The following is a 26,787-nucleotide window of genomic DNA, read 5'->3' as shown; positions in this document are numbered from 1 at the left end:
TAAAACTTGGTAAAAATAAATGTTAAGATGGATGATTTCTCTCTTTAAAGAAAACACTGGGGTCCACTGAGGGTTAGTTGGATAACAGAAGCATAGTCAGTTTTTCTTCCTTTAACTAACATTCTTGTCATCTGATTCAGTAGGTGACCTTGAGGGAATGACCCTAGATTAATGGTAGAGCATTTAGCTCAATGGTAGAGTATAGAAGATCCCATGTTCATTTCTTAGTATCTCCAGTTGGGGAGAAGCCATAGCTCAGTGTGATAGAGCACATGCTTTGCGTGCAGAAGGTGCCAAGTTCGATCCCTGGCTTTTTGAGGTAGGGTGAAGAAAACCGCCTGCCTGAAACCCTGGAGAGCTGCTGCCAGTCAGTGTTGACAATATTGGACTAGATGAACCAATGGCCTGACTCAGTATAAGGCAGCTTCCTATGTTCCAGTTAAAAGGCTGGGTATGCGGGGACATACCCTACCTGTGTCTCTGGTGAGTCACTGCCAGCCAGAATAGACAGTAGTGGGTTAGTCCAGCATCAGCTGCTGGGGAACATGGGTGGGAGGGTGCTATTGCACCATGTCCTGCTTTGTTGGTTCCTGGTCGACAGCTGGTTGGCCACTGTGTGAACAGAGTGCTGGACTAGATGGACACTCGGTCTGATCTAGCATGGCACTTTTAATGTTCTTATTCCCCAGCCTAGTGCCCTCCAGATGTGTTGGACTGAAACTCCCATCATTCCCAGCCAGCATGGGAGTTGAACTCCCATCTCTAACACATCTGGAGGGCATCAGTTTGGGGGATGCTGGGATAAGTGAATGAATGGTCATAACTTCAGCATATCAGGTTTTGTTTTTTAAAAATCCACCAGTTCTTAATTCAAGAATTAGAATTCTCTTTCCTCACCTTGGGCATGGGATCTGTGGCTTGCATGTAGAATGGACATTTGGGTTGCTTATGGTATTTGAAAGCTGCAGGTGGGGATCAGAGAGAGACATGGGAGTAAGCTTCTGATGCTTTCGTGCAACACCAGAAAAAAAATGAACGTTGTTTAATCTTGTGAAATGTTTCCAATTCCAACAGAGCCCCTACAGATATTGGAAACCAATGAGGTTTGAGGAAAAATACAATGTATTTAGTACATTTTGTACATGAAGGTTTCCCAAGTCATTGGATTATGGTGCCTTTTATATGGGGCTTATTATACTGAGGGCAACGGGGCTGACCCTACCATTAGGGACAGTGAGGCACCTCAGGTGGCAGATGCTGAGGGCCATGGAATGGTGGAAGGTGTTGGAGGACAGAGCTGTGTGTGCCACGCACGTGCCTGTCATCCTCTGCTAACCTGCTTCACTCAAATATGGTGGAAGAGATTGTATCTCCTTCAGCGTTGCAGTAAGATTCAACTCCCCATCCAGTTGGATTCTAAACATGGAATGGGTCCAGGTGCCATCTTGTCCTTTGCTTCAGGAACCAACATCTCTTGGATCAAACCCTGGATGGCAAATATTAGAGCAAGCAATTTGGAAAACAACAACAACACCAAACCCTTTAGAGGGGTGGGGGACTTAACAGCCTAATTTCCAATTAAATGGTAGGAGGTGTATACAATGAGCAGTCTTCAATAAGACCAACAGAATAATTAGAGGGAAAGTAAAGAACCTTCTATTTAACTAGTAGAAGACTAATGTTTATAGGTCGCATGTGCACCTGGGATGATGACCTGTATGACGGCCATGGAAAAGTCAGAACCTCATATTTCGACATGACTGAGAATCAGGTTCGGGACATCTGGGAAGACCTTGGCATTGGGAATAATGGATACCTTAACAAACAAGAGCTGGCTACTGTTTGTAAGAACATTGGACTCAAGGAGCTGGAGAAAGAGGTGGGTTAAAGCTGGTTCTTCGAAACTCTTCTCTCAAGAAAGCTGCATAGCCTGTGAATGTGGAAACGGTGGCTGTGCACTCAGCTTTTAGGCATCCCATCCCAAGTCTCCAAAGCTCCTTTTTTTTCCAAGGAGCTCCCCACCCCACCCGCATTTTGTCCCTGTGAAGTAGATTAGGCTGAGAGTGCGTCTGGCCAAGTTCAAGAATGGAGGACTAGCGAAGCAAAGAGAAGAGCAGGAAAAAGGAATGGTTTACTAGTAATGAGGCAGGGCTTTTAAGAGCACCAGCCTGACTTAACCACTCAGCTTCCTAGGCAGGGCCAGTCTGAGAAGGCAGGTTGGAGCAGCTGGAGAAGGCAAAGAAATGCCCCCCTTCCTATCTTCTCCAGGGGGAGACACTATCCTGAAGTTGCTCAGAGCCCTCCGAGAGCCTCAGGACACTGATTGGTTTTGTTCCAGGGGGCTGTGCTTGGAGGCTGGAGTACTGGTGTGTGTTTCCCCCTCCTGTTTTAGTTGGCTCAGCTTTCAAAATACATTTATTCCTTGCCAAGGCCAGACTCCTTAAGGGGCTCCCCCACTTAATGACTGGGCAGCAAAAAGGTCATGGTAAACAGAACTGATTTGCCTCCAAGGACATTTGGTAGTTATGCAAGATAAATGAGCATAGAATGCATTTTTGTCTTTTGCGGGCAGCATAAAAACCTCCAGTTCCTATTTGTTTCCACAGGATCTTGAAGAGTTATTTAATAAGTTGGATAGCGATGGAGATGGCAGAGTAAGTTTAAAGGAATTCCAGCTTGGCTTGTTCAGCCACAGCCCCATTCTTTGTCCAGTTTCTTCAACACCACTCAAACCAAAATGGCCAAGATCACCATCCCACCAGGTAATTATGAAGGCATAATTTCTGAGAGAGACTTCCTTCAAAAATGTTAGTCCAGGATTGAAATCCTCTTGAAGCTGTTCAGAAAGCTTCCAGCGGTTGCATTTTCAAACAGAGCAGTGTTGTGATTTTTATAACACAAGGAGTCTGGATCAGTTGTAAGAGGAAACCATGGTTTTCTACTAAGTGAATGAGCCATGGCAACTGTTGAGCCATATACGCTTCCCTCTCCACTTTTATACATTGCAGGAGAAGGTTGAAAACATCTGTTTCTGATTCTAAGCTAATCACCGTTCTCAGTGACCTCAAAATTCATGAAAACTATGTTTTGTTTATATTACAGTTAATGAGAATAAGCCAGGATCAAACCAGGGTGGTTTGAACCTGGCTTGTTTCCCAAATTGTAGTTTAAATAAACCACAGCTCCCCAAGTTCAGAAATTTTTGTGAACCGCCTAGAGAGCTTCAGTGATTGAGCGGTATAAAAATGTAATAAATACATAAATACATAAATAAATAAATAAATTGTGGGGAACTCTGGTTAGCTTAAAACCAGAAGCGGAAGCTTTCAATCACCTCCTTGTGATGCATGAAAAAAGGAGGGATGCACACAAGCCCAAGGCTCACCACAGCTCTTTCAAATATTCAGAAACCATGGATTCCTTTTGCATCTTAACTGGGCCGGAGTATCTTGAACCGGCCTTCAAATTTAAAAGGTGGCCTGAAAGATTCCCGAAGCCAAGGATTGCCTTTATTTTGCACATTGCTTTTTGAGAAGTTCAACCGCAGCTTTTAAAGCTCAGCTAAAAACTTTTATTTTTCCTAAAGCTTTTAAAACTTGATTTTGTTCTGACTTTATACTGTTAGTTTTACCCTACCCAGAGCCTGTTTACCCTACCCTGTGCCTGTTTGCATTCTCTTCCCCTCCTTATTGTTTTATTGTGATTTTATTAGAATGTAAGTCTATGCGGCAGGGTCTTGCTATTTACTGTTTTACTCTGTACAGCACTATGTACATTGATGGTGCTATATAAATAAATAAATAAATAAATAAATAATAATAATAATAATAATGAGATTCTTGGAAAGCGCAAAGGCAGAATGCAATGCCTTTTGCCTCAATTGTTCCGTCTGGAATATTTGAGGGATGTGCGGGATCTCTGACTTGCCTTTTCTAACCATCTCAACAACTCAATTCCAAAAATGTGTGTGGGCAGGTGAGGGGTGAGACTCCCTGTATGAGTCCTGACAGTAGCTAGGCAAGGCACAACCAGAAATGGAAAATCAAGTTGGGAAAGAGAGACGTGACACAAATAATACAGTAATTGCAGGGTCTTTGTGCTCTAAGGAAGCTCTGAGTGCAAGCACAAAAAACAAAGTGCTAACCTTAACCAGAAACAGTCAATTAAAAGAAAAGAAGTTAAGGATATGATTATAAATTAAAATTTAATACAAATGAAGTTAAATTATTAATACTTCCAAAGAGTGCTCTTATACATTTACAGATAAAGTCATAAACTAAAAACAGTGCTCCTTTGACTCTGGCCACACGCGTTTCGACTTTTGTCTTCGTCAGTGGCCCAATCACTAAGCTGTAGAGTACTTAGAACTATTTTTTTCAAAAAGGGGCTGACTTAAGTATTCCCAAAATTAGGGATTTTTTTTATATATCACTCCCCAAGGTTGAGTGCACCAGGGATGCTGCTTTTACCTCAGCTCTCATGCAAAGCGAAGTCCGTTAGCTAGTCGAGGCACAACCAGAAATGGAAAATCAAATTGGAAAACAGAGATGTGACACAAATAATACAGTAATTGCAGGGTCATACAAATGTGCCTTTGTGCTCTAAGGAGGCTCTGAGTGCAATCCAGTGTTTGGCTAAGTGAACATTAGATTGCAGCCTCTGGCTTGGGTCAAAAAGGCTGCAGAGGAAGCTTTCTCGTGTGTAGTGGGATTCTTGAGATTCCCCCTTGGCTTTGAACTGCAATTGGGAGACAGCAGTTCTAAACATAATCTGGTGCAGTATGGCCTAGTATCTATTTAATGAGAGTCCCTTCCTCTGATTAAAACTCAGAAATAAAAGGGGAATTAAAAAAAAAGTGATTCTGGTTATTGAGTTCAAATGGACTACCTGCAAATGGCTGCCAGATAATCCTTCTGTTGTTACTGGCTTGAAACAAGCTAATTCTGTTTGGGTGGAGGAGGGTGAGAGGACTGGTTTAATTTGTGGTAAGCTCTTAAATAAATAAATAAATGACATTTCTTGGCCGCCTTTCAGGTCAGGAGCCCTCACAAGGCGGCTTACAACAATAAAATACATAAAAATATTTAAAATATTTAAAGCAATAAAACATAAACACAATTAAAAACAAGAAAAGCCAACAAGAAAACCAGCAAGAACCACAGTGGCAATAACTGTATTCGTCATGAGAAGGCCACAGTAAAATAAAACGTTTTCAAGGCTTTCTTAAAGGCCTGCAAGGATGGTGCATGGCAGACCTCAGATGGGAGTTTGTTCCAAAGGTGTGGGGCCACTGCAGAGAAGGCCCTTAAAGTGCCTTCTGCTAGCTTTTGGACAAACTCTTCATATCCCGGCCCAAAGGCAGTTGCTAGTTTACATGTAACATGACTGTTAGTAAAATGCAAACTCTTGTAGCTGTGAGTATGCCCATGGGCAAAGCACCTTCAGTGGGTCCCTTCCCTCAGTAAGTCTTCTTCCCTCTACGTGCCTCTCTTTTTTCTGTCCCCTTCCCAGGTTTTCAAAGAGAGTGGCCATCGAAGTGCAACTCCGTCTTTCTTATCTGGTTCCGCGGCCTTGAATCTTTTCTCCAGCATTGATGACGGCAATGGCTTTGCAACTCCTGAGCAGGTTGTCTCCATCTGGGCCCAGGAAGGGGTTGAAAACTGCAAGGAGATTCTGAAGGTTTCTGCAGCTGCTTTTTAGTTGTCTTCTTCCTGTGAATTACTAGCACTTCCGTCTCCATTGCAAAGGTTTTAATGTATTAAAGATAGGGAAAGATGTTGGAGTCCAAATCTGGCTGAGATTTTTCTATCAGTCATGCATTAAAAAAAAAAAAAAGATGAAGAGCAAACAGCAGCATAGCCTGGATCGATAGATGCATCTTGGACTAGTCTGTCTTTCAAAGCGGCTTCTTGAGCATCTGAGAACTTGCTTTGGGAATGGGGGAAGAGGCTATGCTGCCCCCTCTCAAGCCCTAGAACAAGCCTCTTCTCCTCCTTCCCCCCCCAATAAAAATCCAGTTGGCAAACTGTTGCAATTTTGTATGAATTAGATAGAAATGTAGGGCAACAGCCGTATTACAAATTTTAAGCTTCTATTTATTTATTTATTTATTTATTACATTTTTATACCGCCCAATAGCCGAAGCACTCTGGGCAGTTCACAAAAATTAAAACCACAAAAAACATCCAACAGGTAAAAAACACAATTACGAAATACAGTATAAAAAGCGCAACCTCTATGAAAGTAGTAGTGCTATATCCTGCTTGGTGTGGCTCCTGCCTCTTATATACTGCTTTCATAGTGCTATATCTTACTCGGTGTAGATCTGGCCTTTGTCCTGTCAGCACTCCTGCCTTCCGCCATGACCTTTCTGATGCCTTGAACACTTTTATTCTCTCTGTCAAAGCCTTCAAATACCATTTTTGCAAAGTACTATCTCCTTCCCTTTTCTGCACTTCCTGCTATCAGTTAGCCTTTTTCTCCCCTTTCCTTTTTTTTTTTTTATAACCCTTCCTTTCTACACTTTATAGTTTTATCCAATTTCTCTCGGATTGTTAATCCAGTACCTGCGGCTGTGGATGCTTGCCTGTTCTGTAAAACAGAACCTAACGCACGGTGGCATTGAATAAATATCGATCTCAGTAGTCTGGGAACCTGTTAACTTAAATAAATGACACACTGCCTTAAGTTTCTCTTGATTTTGAGAAGTTTTTTGCATTTGTATAGGGTCTGGATTTCAACATGGAAGAGAGAGTGAATCTCTTGGATCTGTCTATGGCCCTTGAAGATGAGCTAATGGCTTCCAAGAGTGGACTTCAACAGGCAGCTTTTGCCTCCTTTAAACATGAACTTCACCATCTAGAGTAACTAGTTCTTGCTTTTTGCTTTTTGGGATGGGTTGGGGAATACATGCTTAGATCCCCTATATACCACTTCTTTGTGATCAAATCCTATATTTTATTTATTTATTTATTTATTTTATTATTGCATTTATATCCTGCCTTTTTTCCTGTAAGGAACCCAAAGCAGTGTTCATAATCCTCCTCCTCCTCTCCATTTTATCCTCACAACAACAACCCTGTGAGGTGGGTTGGGCTGAGAGTCTGTAACTGGCCCAAAGTCACCCAGTGGGTTTCCATGGCTGGGTGAGGACTAGAACCCGGGTCTCCCGACTCCCGGTCCAACACTTTAGCCACTACACCACATTGGCTTTCTCTATATGGCTGCCGATAGTGTGTGGGAGTGTTACTATCATGATTGTGCGCATCTCCCCCACACACACATCGTTCCTCTCCGTCACAGTCACAATTATATGCGTAAGAGCCATGCAATTAACCTCACCTTTGTCATTGTGTATTCGTAAACACCTTCCGCAGTCATGTGAGATCGCACCAAAGAAAAGTGGCTTCCACATGGCCCAGGTTGTATGGGAAGATGGCTTCAGTTAGACCAGCCTCCCCTAACCTGGCACCTTCCAGATGTTTTGTACTACAATTCCCAACATACCTGACCTTTGCCATGCTGGCTGGGGCTGATGGGACTTCTAATCTAAAACATCTGGACGCCACCAGGTTGGGGAAGGCTGAGTTAGATTTCTGGTGTAAATCTGAGGTGGGCAGATACCATGGTTCATGAGATCTCAGTTTCCCCCCTACCTTGAGATCCAGCAACAGGAGTCAGGTGCAAAATGCTGTCTCAGGCAGACAGTCATACACTTAGAATTAAGGAGTAGGATGCCACTGAGCACATATTCAGCTTAGGAATTTGTGACCAGTACCAGAACCAAGCTCACAAGTCATTTCATAAACACAAAACACTCCCCGCACCAAACTTCGCCCCGCCCCCAGCAACCTAATTTGGTGGGGGAGGAGCTTAGCTTAGTTAGATATTTGGGAGACTGAAATATCTTAGTTAGATATTTGGGAGACTGAAACCCTTGTTGAACACAAATCACCCAAACATCTACTAGTAAATCCCAATCTACTTTCTGTCCACCCCTGCTCTAAATACCACAATCTAATATTTGTCAACAGTTCTGCAATTGACATCAGGGGTCTGTGTTGCCTTTACAGCAACAGTGGGCAACCAGTGGCTCTCCATCTGTTTTGGCCTACAACTCCCATGATACCTCATCACTGGCTAGGGCTGCTGGTACTTGTAGGCCAAAGCAACTGGAGGGACACACGTCGCCCTCCCCTGTTTTACAGGATTTGTACTATTATTGCCAAACCACACCAGCTCTTATCTACCTCAGGATGTGTGTGGTTTGGCGTCTTTCACTCCCTTACAATATCTTCGAATGCCATTTTGGTTTGTATGTGTTTTATCTCACTCCCCATTTTCATTCCTCCATTTTGCCCTGGAGAAGTGGCTGCCTAATTCTGTTGGTGCCTTAAATGCATTGCTACTTGGGATCTCTTTGAATTTTGTCCTTTAACTGTACAGGTAGCTAAGGGTGGACAGAAATGTAACCTTTGGCTGACCAATGTGCACTCAGAACCATAACAGAAGGAATCTTCACTGAGCCTGTTCTGACAAAATGCTAAGCCATGCTTTTGGGATGCATCGTGTGCAGCACCTTCACTGTCTTCACAGAGCTCAGGTGGAGCAGATTTCCACTGAGAGGGACAAAGCAAGAGCCGAACTGGAGAAGGTGGAAAAGCGGAACGTGCAGCTTTTTAAGGAGGTGGATGATAATCACAGTGCTCTGGAGCACCACAATGAGAGTAAACTCAAGTACGTGGAACCAACCTTTTTGGTATCTTTTTGTGGTGGCTTTATGGCATTTTTGAGTTTGTATTTAAGGGGGAATATAAATAGCAGACTGTATGCAGTCCAATAGGAACGGGCTCTTTTCATGCTTTATTGTGCAGGAAGTAGCAGCAGTGGAGCAGCACAGCCTGGCTGTGCAGCCACTCTTTCACACTGTAGATATAGAGAGGCTGATTCCTCCTCACAAAACCCTTTTAGAACTGTCTCTCCTTTGCTAGGTTTTTCTTCCTTGCTTTCTTGCTGATTGTAGTGAAAATGATGGGACCTAAGTTTAATTTGATCCAAGTCGGTCAGTCATACATACACCCAGATCTCCTCTGTTTTTATTTCTTCAGTTGTTTCTATTAGTTAATTTCCCTATAAGAGCAATTTGGCCAAAGTGTGGTAGGAGCTGGAATTGCTTCAATAAACACACTGTGGGAATTTGTTGCTACTGTTTAGTCTGCTTTACGGGGAACTTCCATAAACGATGTAAATAACCTTGAATACCGCAACCACTGCTTCCATGAAGGACCTGCGGATGGAAACATGGTGCAACTGGAATTTCTTCCAGAGAAGACTAGAAGTGGCTGAAAGTGGGCAGAGGTTAACCCAGTCTTCAGACCAGGGGGGAATGGAAGAAAAGGGACTGACCAATACCTTAGTAATAAGAGCACATGCTTTGCATGCAGAAGATCCCAGGTTCAATATCATCTTCTTGTTCCTGATGTTAGCATCCATTTTATTTTAAATTTAAATTTACATCAAGTAAAATATTAACGGAAAAGGATCCTACAGTGACAAATAAGCAAAGAAGTCATTTAGCACCACTTGGTCCAATCATCCTAAATCCAAATTCTGGTTGTAATGACTGGAAAAGAGGTTACCATTTCTGAAAAGTTAAAGACTGGCTTCTGTAGCTGTTTCTCCATCTGGACTGTTTTCTCCGACCCATGCTGGAAAATGAAAGGCAGGGTAGGATTGATGGATGACATTTTTATAGTTGTCTATATTTATCTATTTTTTCAAAGAGAACATTTTTAAAAAGTGTTTTTCACTGGCAAAGACTATAGGTAATAAACATACTTGCAAATACCAGCAATGATGCTTATATCTTGTAGAGACCTTGAGCAAGACTACAGAGGAAAACTGACTGTTGTGAAGTCTGAAGCAGAGATGGAAAGGGAACTGCTCTTACAACAAATGAACCATCAGAGAACCAAGTTAGAGGCAGACGTTAAGTCTCTTAAAGAGGAAGAGTGTAGCCTGAGAGAGAAGCTGACTTTGGTGGTCAAGGTAAGGATCCAGAGCACTGGTCCTCAAAACTGCCAGCTTCGGCCATTGGGCAATATAGAAATGCAATAAATGAATGAATAAATAAAGATATGGCCTGTTGCATGAGGTTACATCAACTGGGATTGTTTAGCTTGGAAAAAAGGAGGTTAAGGGGAGACATGATAGAGGTGTACAAAATTATGCATGGTGTGTGGAAAATGTGGATAGGGAGACATTTTTCTCCCTCTCTCAAAATACTAGAACCCGGGGTCATGTCATGAAGCTGATTGGTGGGAGATCCAGGACAAAGAAAAGGAAGCACTTCTTCACACAGCACATAGTTAAATTATGGAACTCACTACCACAAGATGTAGTGAGGCCACCCATTCGGATGGCTTTAAAAGGGGTTAGATAAATTCCTGGAGGCAAAGGCTATCAATGGCTACTAGTATTCCAGTATTCGAGGCAGTAAGCCTGTGTACGCCAGTTGTTGGGGAACATGGGCGGGAAGGTGCTGTTGCACCATGTCCTGCTTGTTCATCCCTAGCCGATGGCTGGTTGGCCACTGTGTGAACAGAGTGCTGGTCTAGATGGACCCTTGGTCTGATCCAGCAGGGCTCTTCTTATGTTCTTATGACTGTGCATATTTTACATTAAAAAAAATCTAAATACTGCATCAAGGAAGGCTGAATTCTGTGACTACCATAATTTATTCCAACATGCATTTTCTCTCAGCTTGTACAACTAGGTCTACTTTCTTAGTCATGGCAAGGAGCAAGGAGATCTGAAAGACTTTTCTATAGCTTTGTTCCTTAGCGTTGAAAAATGTATTCAACTTTGCATAGTGGCTTCTCAGACTTCACCAGCTGTAGTCCAAACACTTTCATGTATATTTTCTCATCCTGAAGGATGAGAAAATTGTTCTATTTCTTGTTTAAATAAAACTGAGATTACTAGGGAGTTGAATTCTGCTCCGAGTTCCACATTTTATGTGCTTGAGGAACTGCAGCATATACCCAACTTAAATCACAGGGCTCCTGGATGGTGTGTCACTAGAATCAGAGCTGCCCTATATGCACTTGGAAAAGCCCATGATACAGCGGTTTTTTGGGACTGTGCCACTTTAGAATTCATCTGAGTGTGTGTGTGTGTGTGTGTGTGTGAAAAGCACAGGTTCATTTGCTCAGTTCCCCATTCTAAAAGCTCTCTGTCTGTGAAAAGGTTCTGTGTCAAGCACAGATGTTGTCATTTAGCTTCCTCCATATTGTACCATTTTAAATGTTAGGGTGCTTCTTTCTCTCATGGGAGAATAGTCAGAGATGTAATTCCTTCCTGCGTTCTAAAATGGTACAGATCCAAGAGGGCTGTTGAATGGTGACTGGAATTTATTTCTTGACAGTGATGCTCGCACGTGTAAACTCTTTTGTATTCACATGTTGTTGTAATCCTCTTGCTCAAGAATTGCAAAAGGTATTCCACTTCTATCAGCTTATCTATATTCTTTCAATTACTTTCTGGTATGTACTATATGTGTTTTCAAGGAAAACAGTCGCTTACAAAGTGAAGTGGTTGAAGTGATTCAAAAGCTGTCGGAGTCTGAAAAACAAGTGTTGAAGCTTCAGAAGGATCTTGATTTCATGTTGAAAGACAAGGTAACTTCGTATTGATGAAACAAGACATCTTCATCTTTGATTTCGGAGTTGAGGCTTGCAAAGTGCGTCTTGTGCCTCTTGGCCAATGTGAAAAATAAGTGTGATGCGTCCTTTTGGTTGTAGTCCTGCCTGTAATAGGTATACGCCTTATTAAAATAAATACTGCCAAAGCTTCTATAGCAAGATTATAACATCCTTTATAGATATATCCATTGCTTTTGTTTGTCATGGTTGAGTATTTCCTCCTCCCCTGCTTCAGTCCTTTGTGAAGGCAATCTTGCTTCATAAATTCAAGGTTTTTCACACACCCCTTCGGATGGTGAATTATTTATTGTTTTCTATTCTCTCATTGCTGCTCTCCCTTTGCATTTTCCATCTTTATGAGTTTCTTTTGCAACCTGGCTTTGGAAATTTTTACTGCCCAGCTAAATGCATTAATGTCTTGAAATTAATGGAACAAATATGTATTTAGGACCAAGTCTAGCCTGCCATTTCTGAATACCTTCGCTCCTTCCAACAGCGAGTGAAGTTAGTAGATTTATTTCTGTTAACTATTTTTAAAAACCCTCTTTGTTTTAGCTAGGACTGCTCGATCCACATAGCACAGAGCTCTTCGATCAAGAAGAACACTTTGCTGAAATAATTAAAGAGTATGAACTGCAATGTCGGGTAGGTGGCTTCTATTTAATGTTATAAATGGCACAATGAGGTGCACAGAGTTTTTCCCAATAGACTATGGATGCTGTTAGATTACCATGTTTCAGTGAATGGAGTCCTGGACTTGAACCAGGGAGCCCCGAGTTCAAATTTTTGTGGCTTTACCTACCTTAGCCTAATATATTTCCTAGTTTTTTGAGTGGGAACATAGGAAGCTGCCTTTTAACGGGACATCCTGTTTGTCCATCTAGCCCAGTACTGGATGCTTTCTGACTGGCAGTGGTTCTCCAGAGTCTGGGGGTAGAGGCTGTGAGGTGCCAGGCACTGTGGACAATGCTCATGGTCCTTGGGGTTTTCCTGGTCTGCTTCACGCCATACCACCTGGTGCAGCTCGTCCACACCCTTGGCTGCTTGGGTGTCCTGAGTGGCTGCCCCCTTATCCGTGCCACCTACGTGGCCCAGCTCAGTACATGACTTGACCTTTTAACTGGAAATGCCTGAGATTGAACCTGGGGACATTCTGTTTGCACAGCATGTGCTCTACCATACTAGAGCCTCTCCTCAAAATGGGCTAAAGGTATGCCGGCCATCCTGAGTTCCTTGGAAGAAAGGGTGGGATAAAATTGCCATATTCTGCATCTCACGGCCCAGATAATGGTTTGAAACCATCTGGTGCCGTTCCATTTGTGAGGTTAATGTATAGGAGTGGATCCCCCAGAAAACCGTGTGTCTGTGATATAAAGTATTCCTTAATAAAACAATGTCTGGATGGTTTAATGAGATAAATGTATATCCCTGTCCTAATGCCAAAATTTATATACAAAAGGGGTTGTGAAAATATCAATGGCTTTAATGAACCCAATAGAGTACTAATACACAACCCACAAATGTGACAATGGGAGACACTGTTGATGATGCAACAATGCAATCTAGGAAACTACACAATTGTAGACAATACACTCTAGAAAGCTGTACCATTATAGACAAAGGAATACATTATTAGCTTTCGTGAACGCGCATCAACATTACACAGATTAACGTGTTGTCAATACACAGTATAAATCACAGAGTAACATGAAGTAATATTACAGTGGAGTTAGGCTTATTCCTAAGTAACATGTGAAATGAGGATTAAAATGGGGATTAGCAACAATGCAATCTAGGAAACTACACAATTGTAGACAATACACTCCTATACATGTTCCTTTTGTGAGGGATCCTCTCTTCATTTCCTATCACTTTATTTGTGAAGTTAAGGCAGGCCTGGGATCAGCCAGTACCTTTCAGATGGGAGAGTACTTGGGACCCACATATACAACTCTGAGCTCCTTGGGGAAAGAGAGGGTTACAAACAGTGTGTTTGTAGTCAGTGCAGGTCTAAATATCTTGAACACATTATAGTATTATGTCATGAATTACAGAGCCCTAGTCAGGCATGCAAGTCTCCTAATTAATAGCCGGAAAACCCTAATCATATACTTGAATTGTCAGATCCAAATATAAAAGCTAGGTTTTATTGAAATAAAAATCAGGAACACCATGCCAAATTCCACCGGACATAACTTGGAATATACTACTGGTCCTATCTGGACTGCTCTGCTTCTTGATGCAAGGAAATTACAATGTAAAAATTGGTCCAAAGTGAGATGTTATTGGATAGCAGTTCTCTAAGAGCTCTGAAAGAGAACTCCTGTACTTATTTCATGTGTTCTACTACCAACTTAATTCTTCCTGTTTATTCAAATTCTCAACGTTTGGTGCTTCTTCATACTCATAGAGGGTGAAGGTGAGCACTTCTTCATTCCATGTGTGCTTGAGTCAGATGTTTGTAATGCTGTACTCTGTTTTACAACCTGCATGGTGTGTTGTTGCAGCTTGAAAACTCATGTGCTTGCAAGCATGTTTCCAGAAATACTTGAGTTTACATTTCCATGGATTTGTATAGCACAACTTTCTCTTTATAGTTGTTGTGTTGAGCAGTCCTTGATCCTGTATTAACTTTTACATGTCTAAAGTTAAGGTCTGTGCCTTTGCCAATTAAATAAATAAGCAGCTCAGGTCTTCAATTCACTTCTGTCAGCAGCTCCACGTTCCGGCTCTCTCAGGCTTCATTGTGGCTCCAGCAAGCTCAAATACCTTTGAGGATGGAGGGTTATGCTTTGAATTTTGAGCAAGTATTTCAGTTCAGTAGTTATACACAAAGTGCAAGCGCTGACTGAAAAGAGAATATATATATTTTTAATTTTAATTAATTAATTTATTTAAAGTGTTAGAAAAGAGGAAATAAAAGAAGGGGGGAAAAAGATGAATACAAACAATCCCCTAACAATTATTATCATCAATCCATTATAAATCTGCTGTATTCCCTTCATTTATTGTTACAATGTCCATATAATCAAGGCTGAGGCAGGCATATATCATTGTATATCCGGATGTGATGCATATTGAATGAATCTCCACTGAAAAGAGAATATTATACAGTTTTTAATACTGCGTGGAATAAGTTTCCTTTGCTCAGAAAAGGAAAAAAAAACCATTTTGGGAACTAAAATTACACTGAGTTCTCATTTTTAAGGTCTTTTGTAAACAATATCACTACTCCTGATGTCAGACATGTCCATTCATCTGATTGCGTACATGCTTCAAAACATCTCCACGCAATCCATAGTTATTTGGAAGTAAAGATCTGCAAGTGGTTTGGACTTACTCTGACGTAAGGATCCAGAGGACTGCAAGCGGAACAAAACATACAACTTGTGCTGTTCCTTGCAAACTTTCAGTATGAAATGGGCTTCTGGATGTGGAAGGCATTTTTTGGATGTAGCTTGATTTTTCCATGGGCGAGGAAATAAGTATTCCATTTTTTGAAGCTTCTTTCTGTATATAGAATAGGATCTCCGGATCCAGAATAATGTGTGTTTTGGTCAGAAAATTGGACAAGCATTCGTACATGTGTAGAGGCGCTTTTTTATGTCTATCTGGATCTTAGCAATTTGTGGGATCTTGGCATATTGTGTTTTTAGGAGTGGTTAGAGATCTGTATATGCACACTACTGTAAAAAAAGAACGGAAGAATTTTTTTTAAAGAGAAATCCTAAATGTTTGTTTCACATACAAGATTGTATTTAAAAAACAGTCTTGAAAAATTATGGATCTTTCGTTTTCAGGCTGCTGTGAGATGGTTTAAGACAGCTTTTGCCAACCTGGTGCTCTCTGTTTTGACAAAATCTCCCAGGATTCCTGGCCATTTACTATCCTGGCTAAGGCTGATGGGAGTTGAACTCCCAAACACCTGGAGGGCACCAGGTTGGGGAAGGCTGGTTTGGGTCCTTTGTGATTTCTGTCAGCTGTCAAGTGGTGTCGGTACCTGTAGAAGAATTAGCCACTGGCAGAATCCCGGTCAGACAACCAGGATTCTAATTATAAGTTCACCAAAGGATTTCTTTCAATGAATCAGCATTAAGAAAAGAAATATCCGCAAAAATCTCTCTGGTCTGAAAACTGTAGTCTCTCACAGGCCTGCCTCCAGGTTTGCTCCCATACATGTTTAAAGAGCATTTCTTAGGGTTGCTTTCTCCTGCCTCAAGATGGGGCTCTTGGCATAAGAGTTGCATACCAAGGAGGAAGCTAGTAGGCCTGGTTTCTACAAGTTTAGGATTGGGCGGCAGCAGCAAGCGGTGGTCTGACAAGTGGCTGTTGCCATAGTCGGGATAAATTAGTGTTAGCAGAGGAAGACATGATAAGGATGTGGCCAAAGTCCCAAGCAAGAGAAAAAGAAGCTGCCTTTTTGGGGAAGGGAAAAGAAGGGGTGGAGGGAAATACATCTGCATTGTATATTTTAAATCAGACTGGAATTTGATTTGGCTGTGAATGGCTTTCCTATAACAAAGCTGGGGGATTATAGTTTTGTCGAGGTGTTGAAAAATGTCAGAAACCCCTTCATAGAAGTATTGCTCGAAGGGTTTCTTGGCTTCAATTCATGATCATAAAATAAACTCCTTTTAAAAAAAAAATGTCTAAGCAATTATTTTGTGGCAAAAGTTTTAGAGAGCCAGAGCCTGCTTCATCAGATGCAAATACATTTATAGCATTGATGTACCCTAAAGCAGATTGTGGAGCTTGAAGGAACCTCTAGATAAAATAGCCTCCCTAACAAGTGCTGGTCCAATTACCTTTTGAAAATCTCCCTAAGGTAGGTTTTCTCATTATTGGACTCTTCTTGTACTTAAGGGGACCTTTGGATGCAACCCATGGCTGCTTGTTCTGTCCACAGTGGACAGGATGAAAAATGGCGTACTCTCATCTCTGTGGGAAAAGGTTTCAACAGGCTTAGCAGTTCAAGAGCCTTCTCTCGTAAAAGTCTTTCTTTTTTATAGCATTTCTGTGACAATTATTTGAAAACACAGGTAGTTATTCCATTGACGCAGGGGTAGCCAGTAGCCAGGGATTATGGGAGTTGTAGTCCAAAACATCTAGAGGGTACCGGTCGTCTGCCCCTTGAGGCATGGTTGTGCTCTGTTGCAACTCCCGAGGTAGATCTGAGAGAGACCATTTACACACTTGAATTGCAGTGTTCTTCACTGTGCTGCTTACAGGAATTGCGTGACAAGAATGACGAGTTGCAAATGGAGGTGGAAAAACTGCATTCCCATCTACATGGAAGCAAGCACAACCTAGCACGGCATAAGATGAAGGCCAGCAGTCCTGGAGGAAGGCTCATGCCTGATAATGTAAAAGCCAGAACTCTAGGTAGGTAACGTGAGTTGTGCACAACTGTTTAGAAACAAAAGAAATGTAAATGAAATGGTAGCTATTGGCCATGATGAATGAGGAATAGGGCTCTTCTCCCCACCACCTCTGATTACAATCTGTTGAGGACAAAATGGGAATAGCTTCAATCTACAGATTTGGCTGATCAGTCAGAGGTAGAGTGCTAGACTAGATGGATCTTGTGTTTGACCCAGTGTGACAGAAGCTGTCTAATTCATAAATGTTCTGTGTGAAGAACAGGGTTGGACATTAATTTCCATTTGTTGTATTTATAAATTGTCATTTTTCTAAAAAGAAAAGAATGCAGTGATATGTGATAAAAACACACATACGCGCACTGTGGCTCTAAAAACTTTGCAGTAGGCTTTCAGGCTTGTCACAGGCTAATTGACAGATTAAATTGTGTTCTCACTGCTTCATTCATATATTTTGTGCTTCAATTGTTATTATTCACGTTTGATGAACCAACAGTTTGCTTGTTTCCTTCCCTTCGTAAATGTGGGGCTATCAGTGGGAGAAGGTCTGTGGCAGTGTGTTGATACAGCTTATCCTTGCTCTTTATGTGTCCGTGTTCCATGGAGGCCATTTACATTATGGGCTTTGGCACTTGATAATACACTCTGGGTATTCTGCAGCAATGACCCCATTCAGAATCCAATATAAACTTCTCCTGTTGACCTACAAAGCTTTTCACTGTCTAGCTCCTTCCTATCTCTCCTGTCTCATCTCACACTATTGCCCCGCTCGTGCTCTCAGCTCCTCTGATGCCATGTTTCTCGCCTGCCCAAGGGTCTCTACTTCCCTTGCTCGGCTTCGTCCATTTTCTTCTGCTGCCCCTTACGCCTGGAACGCTCTTCCAGAACATTTGAGAACTACAAGTTCAACCGCAGCTTTTAAAGCTCAGTTAAAAACTTTTCTTTTTCCTAAAGCTTTTAAAACTTGATTTTGTTCTGACTTTATACTGTTAGTTTTACCCTACCCAGTGCCTGTTTACCCTACCCTGTGCCTGTTTGCATTCTCTTCCCCTCCTTATTGTTTTATTAAGATTTTATTAGAATGTAAGCCTATGCGGCAGGGTCTTGCTATTTACTGTTTTACTCTGTACAGCACCATGTACATTGATGGTGCTATATAAATAAATAAATAATAATAATAATAATAATAATAATAATAACGCTAGAACTTCTTACATCATGTTGGCAGAATGGTCCTTGCAGTCCCATTTGTTTTTCACAAAGCTCCCCCTCCCCTGGCCTCCTGTACTAAATCGTCTTTGAAGAACTTGTTTAATTATAGCCATGCCACCTTTTCTTTTAAGACAACATCCAAAGAGATGATCAACTCCTTCTTGAATACCAGCACTTACCAGTCATGGGCCAAAATGGTAAGAGTTGTATAATCATGTATTTGTATATACATTTCCTAAAAACGATTAAGTGTCAGAGAGTCTTCAAGCAGGAATGTACCCTAGGTGTAATCTAGTCCAACTAGAAGCTACCATGGGTGAATTTTCCCACGAAGCTTCTTGTGGTGGCTGCTGCTATTTAGGATATGCAGGATTTTGCAGGCGTACACCGTGGCCTCTTTTTACGTGTGAACCTGGCGAGGGTGGGTTGTTAGGGTGATTGACAAGCTACCCACAGCCCTAAACAAACTGTGGGTTCTAAGTGGCTTGTTCCCCACCCCAACAACCTACCCTTCCTTGACAACAACAAGCTACTCGATGCCCCTGCTGTGTCTATTTATTATTTATTTATTTATTTATTTATTTATTACATTTTTATACCGCCCAATAGCTGAAGCTCTCTGGGCGGTTCACAAAAATTAAAACCATGATAAAACAACCAACAGGTTAAAAGCACAAATACAAAATACAGTATAAAAAGCACAACCAGGGTAAAACCACGCAGCAAAATTGATATAAGATTAAAATACAGAGTTAAAACAGTAACATTTAAATTTAAGTTAAAATTAAGTGTTAAAATACTGAGTGAATAAAAAGGTCTTCAGCTCGAATGTTCAAAACGGTGGCTGCTGTCGCAGAGAAAAACCCTTCAGGGAAACTTACCCGCAGTGGCTTTTTGTTATGTGCGAACCAGGTCATACACTGAATCAGCATATCTGATATCTGCAGACCCCATGAAGAACTGCAGTACAAATGAATTGGCAGGATCATCATAGCTGAACAACGATGGCAACCCCCCCCCCAAAACACACACACACCATAGTAGCATCATCGAAACCTAGAACTCTTCTTCATCTGCCTAGTCCCCTACTTAACACTGCTTTGGTTGGGGGAAAGTAGCTCTCTGGATGCACCACAAATGTATTGTCTATCCCAATACCGTATTTCTTCGATTGTAAGATGCCATCGATTGTAAGACGCACACTAATTTCAGTACCACCAACAGAAAAAAAAAACCTAAGACACACCCACGATTCTAAGACGCACCCCGTTTTTAGAGATGTTTATATGGGGGGAAAAGTATGTCTTAGAATTGAAGAAATACGGTAGTTAGTTGCTTCCCAGGGATTCTGCAGTCTTGGCTTTGTTTTTTCCCCAAGAATCTTTTTATTTATAGGTGCAATTTTATTTGAAAGTAATCCATATTCAGTAAGTATCGAAACAGAGCTTCTTGTAGAAGAACTGAAAGAACAAAGTCAAGATCTGAAAATACAGCTGGAAACCAAGGTGAGTGAGTGAGGATGTCTCAGGCAGGTGTTCAAATTAAAGCCAGCACAATATTCTGAATCTGTTTCTGCATGCAGACGTCAGGATGCTTTGCTCAGCAGGCTTCAAACAACTTTCAATAAAACTACTCATCAGTTGTCCAAATTCTATAGCTTTTGTTAGTACAGTAACCATTTCTTTAATCTGAGTCAAAAATAAATAAATTTACACCCATTTAGGCTAACTGCGTGTTTGGGAAAGTATAATTGTGTCTTTAAAGGAAAAAAACACCCTTTTAAATGATGGCAATATGGGATGTCATGACTGGGGCCACAGCTAGACCTAAGGTTTATCCTGGGATCATCCAGGGTTCGCCCCTGCCTGAGCACTGGATCCCCTGTGTGTCACCTAGATGAACAGGTTTGACCCCTGGATGTTCCAGGGATAAACCTTAGGTCTAGCTATGGCCTATGTGAGGGGGACCTCTAAGGGTGGTCTTTTAGAGGAAACTGGAGTTAGTCTAGCCGTGACTGCCAATACATGGTTATACATGGTTATTTTTGTTGAAAGCTCTTGCTTTGTATAGAAATCCCATACTCTTGAAACATCAGCTTTTCAGAAGAGGAGGCCAAATTTATATAATTCTAGTTTTTGTAATGCACATGGCCTTACTTCTAGGACCATGTCATTAAACCTGAAATAAAGATTCGGAGAGAGCAATCCTATGGCCCATAAACAGCGTGCGTGGGGGACATAGGATTGTTTGGTTTCTGGGACCCTAGGTTAGCAGCAGGGCTCCGACATCGGAACCCAGAAACCATGCTCCCCACCTCTCCTTCCTCCTCCTCAGAGTCAGTACGGTTCTCTCTGCACTGGCTATATCTCCATGCTTAGAAACTGAGATTGAAAACGGGGGAAAGGGGGCAGTTCTAGGGCAGGACAGAGACCGGGGAAACTGCTTTATGCCGCTCCAACCTCTTTCCCTCCTGCTTGGAAGAGCCACAGCTAGACTGGCGAAATTGGCTGGCTAGTGAAAATGCAGGGCGGCCGGAGCATGGAGGCGAGGATTGTCTCAGTGCTCTGGCCGCCCTGCATTAGATACTCAGCAGCTTCCAACTTCTTGTGCATTTATTCACCATGCTACCTAAAAGATGAGTAACAAGTACTTTGACTGTTCTAGGTCAATTACTACGAAAGGGAAATAGAGTTAATGAAAAAGAACTTTGAGAAGGAAAGGAAGGACATTGAACAGGGCTTCAAGATCGAGATAAGCGAATTGGAGGAACAGAAGAGTGACTTGGAAGAGCTGAATGTGAAACGCCAGGAGGTGATTGATGGCTTAAAAGACCAGCTTCAGAAACTAGGTCCTGCCCAAGAGCTCAAGAAGAGATTCGAAGAGGAGAGGTCAGAAATGGAGCAGTACTATGCCAAAGAGATTTCCAGCTTGGGACAGAGACTGGCCCAGGAAAGGGACAGATTGGAAGATGACATGAAGATGAAGCACGAGACTGAGATGCATCTCATGAGGTCTGGTAGCATTGTCTTTTTGGAATTCTAAACATGAATGGCAACAATGTATTTGTACACATATACAAATCTGCTTCATTGGGAAAATGCACTCTGCACTATGACTGAATCCTTGGTAATTTAGAAAGAGAATAGTGCAAGGAACAAGGGTGGCTAAGGTCTTTCTCACTAATAAGGCAACTTTGTGTAGTCCATTGTAGACTTCCCTCTTCACTAGATATAGAAATGATGGGGCATTTTTTGTGAAATATGACATTTGCACCACTAAGTAGTTGGCTGTCCCTGGATAGTTGCTCAGCATCTCTCTGAAATAATCCCCGCCCCCCACATGGATCTCTGACCATGTCACTCCACTTCTGAAATCTCTTCATTGGCTTCCAATTCACTCCAGAATCCAATATAAACTTCTCCTGTTGACCTTCAAAGCTTTTCACGGTCTAGCTCCTGCCTATCTCTCCTCTCTCATCTCACACTATTGCCCCGCTCGTGCTCTCCGCTCCTCTGATGCCATGCTTCTCGCCTGCCCAAGGGCCTCTACTTCCCTTACTCGGCTTCGTCCATTTTCTTCTGCTGCCCCTTACGCCTGGAACGCTCTTCCAGAACACTTGAGAACTACAAACTCAATCACAGCTTTTAAAACTCAGCTAAAAACTTTTCTTTTCCCTATAGCTTTTAAATATTGAGTTTGTTCTGACTCTATACTGTTTAGCTTCACCCTACCCAGTGCCTGTTTACACTTCCCTGTGCCTGTTTGCATTCTCTTTCCCTCCTTATTTTTTACTACAACTTTATTGGATTGTAAGCCTATGCGGCAGGGTCTTGCTATTTACTGTGTAATCTGTACAGCACCATGTACATTGATGGTGCTATATAAATAAATAATAATAATAATAATAATAATAATTTGTCCCACAAAATCAGCCCAGATCATACGTATATAGCAAAGATATCCTGGCTTGCATTTTGTAATGCAGTCTGAAAGTACCTCAAGTGGCACATTGCAGCAGCCTCTAAAGCTGGAGTGGGCAACTTGTGGCGCTTCAGGTATTGTTGGACAGCAAATCTTAACATCCCTCACCATTGGTCATGCTTGTTCAGGATGATGGGAATTGTGGTCATGCAGATGTTGTTGGACTGCAAGTTACCCATCCTGCTCTAAAGTCTTCAACAAAAGCATCCCATGGTCTCCCATGTCATTAAAATAAGATCAAAGCAAACTAGAGGACATGGGAACGCTGGACTTCTTTATTTCAGGTGACTAAAACATGCTTGTGGAATTCTGAGCCAAAGAAGGTTGGGTGACTCTTGGGAGCAGATTTGGGGTACATGCAAGAGGCTGTGTGTGTGTGATTCTATTTGTCAGTAGTGTCCCATTCTGCTGCTAGTGGAGGGATCCCTTGGATACAACCCCTGTGTAGATTTCATGAATATGAGATACTGAGTAGATGTGCGGAGTGCTGTGAATATACTGTGACCTTAAGAATACTGTTGTATTTCTTTGCTTATAGAGGTTAAGATCAAACTCAGATGGCTAAAAACTGTAAAAATGCAGTAGGGGCTAGCAGCTTTAAGACAATAATGGAGAAATTAAATTCTATGAAGGTCTGAAAAGTTTTAGTGGAGAAATGTTTGTTGCCTTGTATATGCAAGTATTCTCCCTTTACTGGCCTGTAAAACATATATTGGAGGACCACATCCGGATGCAAGTGTACTGATTGCCCATTAAAACAATCACTGAGATATTTGGCAGCAAAGAGCTATGCGATTCTTGAATGGAAGATAGTTTAGAAGGATATTATAGGAGAGGCAAGGATGGCCATAGGATGGCAAAGAGCACCTTTTATCAGCTTAGGCTGATATACCAACTGCGCCCTTATCTGGACAGTGATAGCCTAGCTACAGTTATCCATGCTCTGATAACCTCTCGTTTGGATTACTGCAATGCGTTATACGTGGGGCTGCCTTTGAAAACGGTCCGGAAGCTTCAGCTGGTACAAAACAGGGCAGCCCGTTTACTAACAGGGACTGGCTGGCGAGATCACATTACGCCAGTCCTTTTACAACTTCATTGGCTGCCAGTCCAGGTCCGGGCCCGATTCAAAGTGCTGGTATTGACATTTAAAGCCCTAAACGGTTTGGGGCCAGGTTATTTGAAGGAACGCCTCCTCCCATATGTACCTACCCGTACCTTAAGATCATCTACAGGGGCCCTTCTCCGTGAGCCCCTGCCAAAGGAAGTGAGGCAGGTGGCTACTAGGAGGAGGGCTTTCTCCGCTGTGGCACCCCGGTTGTGGAATGAGCTCCCCAGAGAGGTCCGCCTGGCGCCTACACTGTACTCCTTTCGTCGCCAGCTGAAGACCTTTTTATTCACTCAGTATTTTAACACTTAATTTTAACTTAAATTTAAATTATACTGTTTTAACTCTGTATTTTAACCTTATATCAATTTTGCTGCATGGTTTTATCCTGGTTGTGCTTTTTATATTGTATTTTGTATTTGTATTTTTAACTTGTTGGTTGTTTTATGATGATTTTAATTTTTGTGAACCGCCCAGAGAGCTTCGGCTATTGGGCGGTATAAAAATGTAATAAATAAATAAATAAATAAAATATTAAGACACCATGCTAAACACAAACTATGGCCCAGGATTGCATTTCTGAAGTGTTGCTATAATATAGGCTAGTGATTCGCCATAAGTCAGTGCTTCATCTCTGTAGGAAGGAGGCAGAAGAGGTAGAAAGCTGTCGCGAACTCGGAATGCTGAAAGCTGGATTTTTTTTAATAGACAAGATTGTCACGCAAGAGAATTCCCAGGAATGTAATCTGAATATGCGGAAGCTGAGGGCGCTGGGAGGAAAATGTAAGAGAGAAGAATAGCAGAAGGAAAGAAAGAACAGCTGCAGTTGCAAGACAGCATTAACAAAAGACAAGGAAACATATGCAAGGCACTTGCTTTGGAGAATGAAAGCAGTCATAGAAACAAAATAAAGAGATTCAGTTCTCAGAAAAAAAAAACTCCAGTGGCTTCTTCTTGAAAGAGATGGGTTTAGGAAGGACTGTTCACAACACCTGAAAGGATGAGATTGTTAAGATGATTTGATTAGGCCATCTGTGTGGCTGTCCTTCTGTTTCCTACCCAAAGCAAATGACCAGCAAGAATTGGGCCTCTGTGTTCATGACAACAGACACAGCACCTTGCAGAAGATCGGATAAACCCACTTGCCAAATATACAGCTGAACCAAATATTCACACTTGTCTTACTAGAGAGAAAAGAAACCCACTGAAGACTCAGCCCTGCTGTACAATTAGTGTTTAAAGACCAAAGGAGAAGAGTTGCTTTTACTAAAAGCATCACAAGATGCCTCAGTCCAAGTGGAGAAGCTGGAATCCCTTGTTATACATTTAAAGTGACAGGCAAGGACAGACGGTGGATCGAAAAACACTACAATCCAGAAGCCAACAGAATTTGCATCTGTGCAAAGCAGACCGAGGAAGAAATGATCAGTTCTAATGTCTCAAAGAACTGATTTAATCCAGAGTGAAAAAATTATTGCAGGTAAACTAGTTCTTGAGAGGCAGAGGGTGGTGCTTGTGACACATGTTAAAGTATTTCAAGAAAAGCTAGCAGAAAGAACAAGATTTACTTACTAAATTCCACCTTACAAAGAAGCCAAATACACAAAAGGCTAGACTTGAAATTGAAGTCTAGAAGGTAAGGCCTAAAAGACATGCATTGTCTCTTGGAAGAGTGTGTGAATTCTTACTAACATCTGTCCAAGAAACTTGAGGGTACAAATTCTTGCTGCAATGAAAGAAAACATCTGGAATCAAATAAGGCTGATTCAACAGGAGTAGCAGCTGAGGTAGAGCTCAAGAATGAGGACAAGATCAAATGGAACTGTCCAACTAAAAGGTCTGATGGTTGCATGACAGAAGAAAGTAGCAAGTTTGACTCCTAAGGCTGCAATCATAATATGCACAGGGAATTAACATAAGAACAGCCATGCTGGATCACACCGAGGCTCCATCTAGTCCAGCACTCTGTTCACACAGTGGCCAACCAGCTGTCGACCAGGGACCAATAAAGCAGGACATGGTGTTCCCCAGCAACTGGTGCATACAGGCTTACTGCCTCAGATACTGGAGGTAGCACATAACCATGAGGGCTAGTAGCCATTGACAGCCTTCTCCTCCAGGAATAAGTCCCATTGAACTCAGTGTGACTTACATATGTGTAAAAATAGACATGATTGAGGTACTCAGAGGTTACATTAAACATGACTTAGCAAATGGGGTCCACCTTTAACTTAAATGTGCTTCCAGATGGAGGGGTCCTAGCACTAGCTATCAGAAAGCATTGTGCAGCTATAATGTGTGTTTTTTCTTAATGGATTTCCCGATATAGATAGATAGATTACATAAATGGTGGAAAGACATGAGGGGATAAGGACTTCTGGACCTCCCACTGTCCCCCAACTAAAATTCCATGAATGAGGCACAGCAATTGCACAATAAAAGTTGACTTCTTATGACAAGGCAGGCTACTCCAACTGTTCTAATTGAAACTATTCATCTTCAGTTACAACCCTGTAACATGGGATTGTTAAATGTTTTTCCATACTATGCCCTAATATCACAAGAAAGAACATAATGGGATGCCTGCAGGGTCATTTGCAACGCTATTTGTTAATGTTTCTTTAAAACCAAACTGTGGTTCTTCCACTTGCAAAAATGCATTAATCTTTTTTTTTAATGATTTGACTAATGCTTGCAAGCCAGCTTCCTTGATTTTTTTTTTAACATGCCACATTTCGTGGTAGAGATCATTCATTTCCTCAAAAGATTTGTTTCTATTTAGAGTTTATACATCCAGACTTCCATTTCTCTCTGTTTGTGTATACTGATTTATTTTGTTTTGTGCGGATGATCCATATACAAAATTACATGAAGCACTGCCAGACATAGAAGTAGGGTGTATCTGCTCACACAGGACACTTTGGATCTCTGGGTCACAAGTATTATGCTCATGATAATCTATGATGTTTATCATAGTGTATCTGCCATCCCATAGAATTCAAGCTTTGTCTTATAACCTTGAACTGAAAGAAGCCACAGACTGTTCTGTCTGAACATGATGCATACGTGACAAATCCTCTAACCATTTGGCTAATAGCAAGGGGGAGAAGGGATTTTAAGTGGGACTGCAGCCCATAGGGTTAAGCCCTTTAATGCAGCCCTGATCCTGCTTCCCCCACTTTACAGCTGTTATTAAATAATAAAAAACTGTGTTTGTTAAATGCTTACATGCATTTGTCATGTGTAATTTGGCCTTTACCCAGCAAGTAGTGGAACAGAAGCATAATCTGTTAATAATAGCTATCAAAGGTATTGTCTTTGGTTTGTGTGTGTGGTATACTTGAGTTTAAAAGCCACATCTGAAAGAAGCCACTTAAAAGTGTTGCATAAATAAGAACATCTTTCT

The 26,787-nt window shown here is 41.7% G+C and overlaps 1 protein-coding gene across 2 annotated transcripts in view; it reads left to right on the top strand.

Moving 5' to 3' along the window:
• The window catches only part of NINL (ninein like), a 42,405-nt gene that overhangs the window by 6,898 nt on the left and 8,720 nt on the right, over nucleotides 1-26,787 (top strand). Inside the window, exons 5-16 of one of the 2 annotated variants that reach the window (XM_063123871.1) lie at nucleotides 1,689-1,879; nucleotides 2,607-2,762; nucleotides 5,512-5,679; nucleotides 6,727-6,863; nucleotides 8,596-8,736; nucleotides 9,873-10,047; nucleotides 11,568-11,678; nucleotides 12,258-12,347; nucleotides 16,931-17,084; nucleotides 18,424-18,489; nucleotides 19,688-19,797; nucleotides 20,957-21,303. In XM_063123871.1, coding sequence (XP_062979941.1) covers nucleotides 1,689-1,879; nucleotides 2,607-2,762; nucleotides 5,512-5,679; nucleotides 6,727-6,863; nucleotides 8,596-8,736; nucleotides 9,873-10,047; nucleotides 11,568-11,678; nucleotides 12,258-12,347; nucleotides 16,931-17,084; nucleotides 18,424-18,489; nucleotides 19,688-19,797; nucleotides 20,957-21,303 — 1,846 coding nt within the window. The remainder of the gene's footprint in view (nucleotides 1-1,688; nucleotides 1,880-2,606; nucleotides 2,763-5,511; nucleotides 5,680-6,726; nucleotides 6,864-8,595; nucleotides 8,737-9,872; nucleotides 10,048-11,567; nucleotides 11,679-12,257; nucleotides 12,348-16,930; nucleotides 17,085-18,423; nucleotides 18,490-19,687; nucleotides 19,798-20,956; nucleotides 21,304-26,787) is intronic. The other variant, XM_063123870.1, reaches the window with a different exon arrangement.

Source organism: Elgaria multicarinata, chromosome 4, assembly GCF_023053635.1.
Source record: "Elgaria multicarinata webbii isolate HBS135686 ecotype San Diego chromosome 4, rElgMul1.1.pri, whole genome shotgun sequence".
NCBI lineage: Eukaryota > Metazoa > Chordata > Lepidosauria > Squamata > Anguidae > Elgaria > Elgaria multicarinata.
Note: the sequence above shows the minus strand (reverse complement) of the source record. Positions and strands in the feature narration are given on the sequence as shown.